Consider the following 7,832-nt stretch of genomic DNA (forward strand, 5'->3'; position numbering starts at 1 on the left):
TCTTCCGAATCCCCCTGTCCGTCAAATGAGTTAAAGTTATAGTGCTTGAGCCCTATTTTCCAGGGAATGGCCTCTAAGGAATGGCAGAAGGGTGTTAGAGCTTCTCCAACCTCCATTCTGGAGTCATTCTCCATCTTTTTTTGAAGTTCATAAATCATATCCTTGAGGTCCTTATGCCCCTCTCATCATCATTAGAAATGACCTCGGGGGTGGGGTCCCTCCGAGTTCTCTTGGTACTGGACTTGTCCATTAGCTTCTCCTCATTTAGCTGCATTATTTTATGAATCTTGAGTTCAATCTTTGCCTCCTCCTCTCTTCTGATTTATTTCCTCACTTACTCTAACCTCTTTTGTCCGGTTGCTTATGTCTCTATTTTATTACTTTGGGCTTTTTGATTCAACCTCCATTTGACCCCAATTCGATCAAAGAAAGAGGGTCAGGATTGTTGAGAGACCCCGGACTCTTCCGGGTCATCTTCTTGTTCAGCCTCTTCCTACGCCCGGGCTTGCTCTTCCCTGTAGAGCCGGATTGCTTCAGCCAACTCACCACTAGTTAAGTTGGCCATGTGCTTCTCCGCCACAAGAACATTGGTGTACTTGTACTAGTTCAGTTTGATCAAGTTTCTGGAATCCCAGGCTGGTACTACCCTCTCCATGACCGGGATATTGGTTAATGGTTGTTCCTGGAGAGTGTCTCGGTTGGCCCCCGGGTCCTGTGCCTGTGAAAGGTACTGGTCCTGCACCTGGGTGCTTACGGAGGGTCTCCCAGATGTACTATTTCCTGCTTTTATCATTTTCTCAAGTGTACAAACAATAATTGACAAAGATTTGAAGCTAAAAATGTAGATCTAAGGCTACTTTTCAACAATAGAGAAAATTACCCAGAACAATAATAAACAAACTATTTGGGTTTGGTTAACAATATTGCAGAATAACTATACTGGGATTTAAATCACAAAGGTACTATGTAAAATGAAGCAGATCTGGGTTATGAAACAATCAAGATTATCTATAGCATACCCAAACGTGGCTTAAATAAACAAAATGAAGCTCACACAAACGTGACCTAAAACGATGAGCACACACAAACGTGGCTTAAATAACAAATATTCATAGTTATGATAGAGTTAGGTTGCTTGGGTTCTTACAGATTAAAGAAATTGACTCTTTTAGAGTTTGTTGATGAAGGTGAGTCCAGGGGCACCGAGACACAAGGACAGAGAACCCTCCTTCTAGCGCCAAATGATAACTCAAATGTGCAGGGTTGCTACTTCTGACTCCGCACCTGGACCCTTCTCATGGATGTGGTTTAGCTGTTGTGGGGTTTTTGTAAAACGACACAGGAGGGGGGTTTGAGCCCCGTGGTGCCTCTAGTGTGAGAGTAAAAATTTGGTTTGGGAAGATGAAGATAGAGAGGAATGCAAGGTGAATGTGTGTGTAAGAGAGTGTGATTAACCGCAAAATTCCTCATCTTTGGTACCTTTGAATCATAGTCATTAGTTCTGGGAGCGGATGGTACCTAGCTAGAGTGGATGTCTTACGACTGTCTAGGTGAAAATGGTTGAGGAATGTTTCAAGGATCCTTTGACACACCTTGATTGTTCTCATGATTGATCAATAATAGCTGTCGTTGTCACGTGTTTGGGCATGTGCCTCACATGGTGGGCCTCTTGAGACATGGGCCGTGTGGAAGCCCTGGTCTGGGTTAAGGCTGAGCCGAATTAATTGGGAGCCAGGCCTGGGTGGCGCTTAGTTTCCCCGGACCTGGACTAGGCGGCCCAGACCCGTGTCCATCAAGGATTTTTGTATTCTATCAGGAAGCATGTATACATAAACAAAATTATTTTTACACAATCAATTTTGAGACCAGCAGCCACAAGCGAATTTAAATTTATTGCACTATATTCCTGAAATTTATAAAAACACTATGAAGAATACCTAATTAATGTACACAATCTACCAAAGAGGTAGTGCAACGGGTAAATTGATTCACAATTGTTTGACATTGATCCGCTAGATGAACGCTCTTCGCAGGAAATGAACAGCTGAAGAGTTACATGAATAATACACAAAAATATATTATGTATAACAGCGAAGGTAATGTTATTCTAGCTAAATCCAACATGAAATCAGAAGTGGCACTGATATGTGTTAACGTGGAATTAATTGTCTCGTGAGATAATTGGATGCCTAGCTGGATTATATTGTCTCCACTTTTGTTGGTTTATGATTAATATAAGAAATAAATAGATAAATATTAGATAATAGATGCGTAGATGGATGGATAATACATATTAGAGAGACAGGAAGAGATAGGATCTATTTAGCCTAATCCTTGACATTAATTAATTCCATCTGCCACTTCACGTGATCGGGATCGTAAGGCTAGCCAAAGTTGATTTACTCATTGTGTTTTTAATTGGTAAATTAATTTTGGCTAAATTTGAACAAGTTTCTCTTCAAATGCATCAACTACTTAACTAGTTGTACTATTAATAAGTATTGTTTAAAAAATACTATTACACAATGGAACACTGATCACTAATGCAACTGATGATTAATTTAGACGTGATGGCTGAGTAACAAATTTGTTTAATACAATTTCCCCTCTTACAATCAAATATGGGCAATGGTTATATTGATACGATAGTTCAATATTTATGTTTAAACTTTCATTATATCTATACGAACTGTTTAACAAATCTAAATATTATGTATTGTTTGATTTTTTTTTGTTAAATTAACTCAGTTTTGATCAAAAAATTCATATGGCATCTAATCGAAAAATTTATAAAAGTTATATCAATAGACCAAGAATTCACGTCAATCACACATAACAGCCTTAAATTGGCCTATGTCTGAGCTACTACATTAGAAGAAGGTGAAAGAAGGCTAGAGTCCTTGCCCTATTTTGGTAATCAGTTTGAGCAATCATTTAGCAGTGATCTCCCAACAACGGTTCACTTCTTCAGCTCCTAGCGGTCACTCGGAAAGGCTTCCTGTTTAGATGCACATTCAACATAAGAATTGGATCTTTCCCATACGTTACTTCAAAGAGGAATATTACTTTCTTGATTCAACATTGCATTCATAATGACAACATGAAATCGGGGGGTAGTTTGTATGCCCAAATATGGACATGGGCTCTAAACAGGCCCATTACAAGAATTATTAATAATATTGGGCTTAATAAACAAGCTCAAGAATATGGAAGAGCTCTCATAATTTGTATATGGATCAGGACGATGTACCGCATGTTGACCATGTTGACCAAGACTTCGCATGATGGCACATGTCCACCTCTAACTAGGAGGTGACGCCTGCCCATCTCTTACTAGAAGGTGAGTCATGTCTGCCTCTCCAACAAGAAGGCGACATCTCCACCTCTTACTAGGAGGCGAGTCTTGCCCTCCTCTTACAAGAAAGTGAGTCTTGCCCTCCTCTTACTAGGAGGTGAGTCTTATCCGCCTCTCCAGCAGTAAGGGGGTCATCTGCACCTCTCAACAAGACTGGAGTCATGTCCACCTCTCAATCAGGAAGGGAGTCATGTCCGCCTCCCAACAAGATAGGGATCAAGTCCGCCTCTCAACAGGAGGGGAGTCCTCTCCTGATACAATAGGAGGGGAGTCCTCTCCTCATCCTACTAAGAGGGGAGTCCTCACCTCATGCTACTAAGAGGGGAGTCGTCTCCTCATATCACTAAGAAGGGAGTCATCTCCTCATATCATGCATGACTTCATATTACTAGGAGGGGTGGCCTACCACCATATCACTATGAGGGGTATCATGTCCCCATATTAACAGGAGGGGAGTCCTCACCTCATATTTTTAAGAGACTTGAAGAGACAAGTGAGAGTGGATGATCACATATCAACTGCACGAGGAATATTATTACAACACTTTATGACTACATAACCCTATGGGGCACATCATGGAAATCTAGCAGGACTATATTACGTTTGGAAGGACCTCTTCGAGGTCAGCACTACTTACATATTTCTGGGTCCACATCACATGACTAGACTTTATGGGGTCGCATGTGAGGCCTCTAGGTATTCTCGTGCCTAACCAACGAGATATCTTCGCCTAATGCCATGATAGCCTATTACAGCCTAATTGGGCTTGAACCATGGAATAATATGGGCTTTTTACGAACTATCCAACGATCAGCGAACATAGGCTTTGATGGATCGGACCAAACTTAAGCCCATCTAGGTAACTTATCCTCCAAGAACTACGTGTAGCTTGAACCCCTATAAAAGGGTACGTAGGCCTCTTGTTTACGGATGATCAACAGTTTGAAAGAAGAGAGAATAAACATTATTCCTCTGGCATTCTAAGAATCATCGAACAAGATCAGCTATAACATCCATCAATTTTCATCCCGTGTTCTTCGCGTTCTTCATGAAAATTGCCTCAAATGAACATAATTTGCTATGTGATTCCAGCAACCTCCGAATTCGTGTCGTTACGAATTTCTCCCAACAACAGAAAGTACATGTAATATAATTTAATATGTATTTTTTAAATTTTAAAAAATAATAAAAAATTAAAATTTAATTTACGGTCAAAATTGAGTCAATTTCACCATAAAAACTCAACGAGGACAAATAAATTGGAAGTGTAATTGTTGATAAAATCAAAAACCAGCAGCTTCAATATGTAGTTCATACTTGTGCTCACAAAGTGCAAAAGGCTGGTGGTTCTCAGGACCAAGATGTGCATCATGTGTTCGCAAGTAATGCTGATGCTGACTGTGTTACTGCAGCAAAATAGAACAAAAAGAACGAGATCAAAGACGCTAATTCTCATGCAACAATTCAAAATTTTGTCAAGTCCTTCTCACTTATGTGATCATTTATATGTTTGAATCCAACAATTATGTAAATTTCAGACACTCGGATCAATCATATGAAGAATCAGCCAACCTAATGAGAATAATTGTAAAATTTATATTTGATTCCATAAAAAGAGACATATATGAATATCTACGATCTCCATTGTTAATGTTAGATTTTATATACACAAGTATGAAAGAACAAAAGTACACGGTTGATCATAAAACGGCCAGTTGTTACATCAAAATAGCTTGCTGCCAAACTCTTCATCATACTCTCCTTTATCAGCTCGGTCTCTTAACCCGGATAGACTCCTTCCCAACTGCAAAGCCACTTTCATTTCCAGAAGTTCTCCGTTTTCTCTCCTCTGGACATCGTTTTCCTCCAAATTTGATGTTATATACTCCTCCATTTCTTTAAAAATGCCTGCATTACTCCGATACAATTCAAACACCATTCCAACTTGTCCACCATGTTCCAATGTGTTTGCAACGCTGGCCATTCCACCAGCTACGATGCCGAGGATTGATCCTAATGCGCCAACAGTAGGACTTGATGAGTTCCCCACAAGAACACTACCGACAGCAGCTAATCCTGTTAGTACAGGACCCGAAACAGCCAAAACTTGGTTCAATTTCAAAGCTTTTTTACCCAGTCGAATGTAATCAGCCTTGTCGTGTTTTCCCAGAACTGCAACTATTTCCTTCATTTCTTTTTCTAGCCTTTCACTCCATCCGTTGTTGTACATTCCATTTCCAAGTCCTCTTGCTTGTTTTCGCCTTTGTTGTGGCCACCACACTGCAGGTTCAACTGCACTTGGGAATTTCTCAAGCATTTTTCCGAGTAATGGAAGTGGGAAAGCTTTGTCAATAGCCAATACTTTCTCCATTGCTTCGGTCACATCACGAGTCGTTGGATTACCAATGGCTATAGTTGTTTTGATTTGGCTGTGGAGGTTCTTACACAATCTTGTCGCATTTCGCTGTTCTTCAGCTAATTGAGATGGCTGGATCTTGTTCATCATTACTAGCATCCCTGTGGCAGCCAAGTATAACAAAGTCGATGACATTTTCAAAGATAACAAAGCTGTTCCCTCTGCTGAACTTGTAGCTGCTATGCCAACCATGGTTGTGGCTGCAAGAGTGATTGTGTTGATGGATGTTAAAAGTAAGCTGTTCCAGTTGTTTCTCTGCTCACAGATGTTTTTATGCATCTCAATTCTGTCGGCTACAGAGTCCATGATCGCGTAAAGCTTAGCGATCACAACACGGTCTGAAGGACTGTCTTCATAAGAACTCAAAGGAGAAGTGTCTCCCGGATGATTGTATGTGTAATTGTTATTACCTTTTCTAAAGTCTATCTCCTCAACACTACTAACTCTTTGTTGAAGCTTTGGAAGTGATAAAGAACTTAATGCGTGTTTAGGAATATTTATAGAAGCCTTTGTTGCTATACTTCTTGGGCCATTAGTTTTTGTTGAAAAACAAGAAGAGGATGAACACGCCAAAGTTGTTGCTTGAAGAGTTGCCATTAAAACAAAAAACCTTCTGTTATTAACTTTTCTTGATTTCGTATAGAAAATTATAGAAGTTTATAGTCTCAGAGTAGCTGAAAAGAATTTTTTGAACCAAAAATTTGATGAATGGTTTTGAATCAAAGTTGTGAGAATGTTGTATTTTGATAATTTTGGTTTATAAAGTTCTTGTGGTAGCTTTTATATAGACAAGCTTGGAGGGCTAAAAGTCAAGTATTCAAAGTTGGAATTGTTCCAACTTCAACATTACTTGTTTATGGCAAGTTTCTTGGTGGTTACTTGCTACTGGCTTGTTTTGACTTGACATTGAACAAAATTACTAGTTAAAATGTTAATTAGAACATGTATTACATTGATAGATGGGCTTTATATTTTTATTTATAATTTTTTAATTGGATCTTTGCTAAACTTTATTGAAAAAAAAATGACAAAACACCCAAACACCAAAAAAATAGTAAATATTAATCCTAGAAAATATTTTTATACAAGGATTTTTTAAAATTCTTAAACTCATACACTAATCATTTAATATACAAGGGGAGGTTTTTTGAATCCAAAAGTGAGGATAAGCTAAAAACTTTTAAGATTTTAATTTTGACAAACGAGTATCATAAATTATATTATAGATTATTTATGAAAAGATAAAAAAATTCTAAAATAAAATAAAAAAATAAATCAAAACTGACATAATTTTTAAATAAATTAAGGTGGTGAGCATTCTATGTCTCTAAATTCACAGGCCAATAAATTTTAATGCAGTGGTAGAAATGGTCATGTTTTATTATACTCTTTTATCTCTTACCGTGTGGCTTTGGATTGTCCCGCACTCTCCCACTCAAAAAAAGTTTATCACAGTCAACTTTTTAATTATATAATAAAGTTCTGTATTAATAAATAATTAATTTTCTCAAGCAATAAAAAATCACATATGGAATAGAAAGTAATATCCACACATTCATAATTTTATATTTTTAAATAAATTAGACATACATATATAAATATTTGATAAACATGAAATAAAACTTTCTACATATATTATACCACTATTCATTCTATAAACAAAGACATTACTAGTGCAAACCAGTTCACAGGTGATGAAATCATATATTAGTATATACTCTTTACAAATGTAATGGGATAGTGTATTATAAAGACCACAAATACAAAAATATTTGAGATTAGAGTTCGTATTCATAGAACTTTTAAGTTCTAGACTTTTGATGTCCTGATATTGCCTATACAATAATATTTTATATTGCTTGCAATATTATCAATTCAAAATGATCTTGCAAATTATTTATCTGCATTATATTTGTCAATCCAAAATGGTCAAGTTTTCAGTATTATACATAAAATATTTGTGTTAGATTTAATCTACTATTTAAATCTAAAATAAATACATATAATTAGATTATTAAACTTCTCACTAGATGTATTAATTAAAAAATTAATTTGACTTTA

General features: G+C 37.2%; 1 protein-coding gene across 1 annotated transcript; it reads right to left on the reverse strand.

Moving 5' to 3' along the window:
• Nucleotides 1–4,995: 4,995 nt before the first annotated feature.
• Nucleotides 4,996–6,507, reverse strand: LOC141676574 (putative F-box protein At4g22030). Its single transcript, XM_074482248.1, has one exon. It carries the CDS (start codon nt 6,366–6,368, stop codon nt 5,079–5,081), a length of 1,290 nt encoding a protein of 429 aa, XP_074338349.1. The 5' UTR covers nt 6,369–6,507; the 3' UTR covers nt 4,996–5,078.
• Between the last annotated feature and the right edge of the window lie 1,325 nt (nt 6,508–7,832).

The sequence above is a fragment of the Apium graveolens genome, chromosome 8 (assembly GCF_009905375.1).
Source record: "Apium graveolens cultivar Ventura chromosome 8, ASM990537v1, whole genome shotgun sequence".
NCBI lineage: Eukaryota > Viridiplantae > Streptophyta > Magnoliopsida > Apiales > Apiaceae > Apium > Apium graveolens.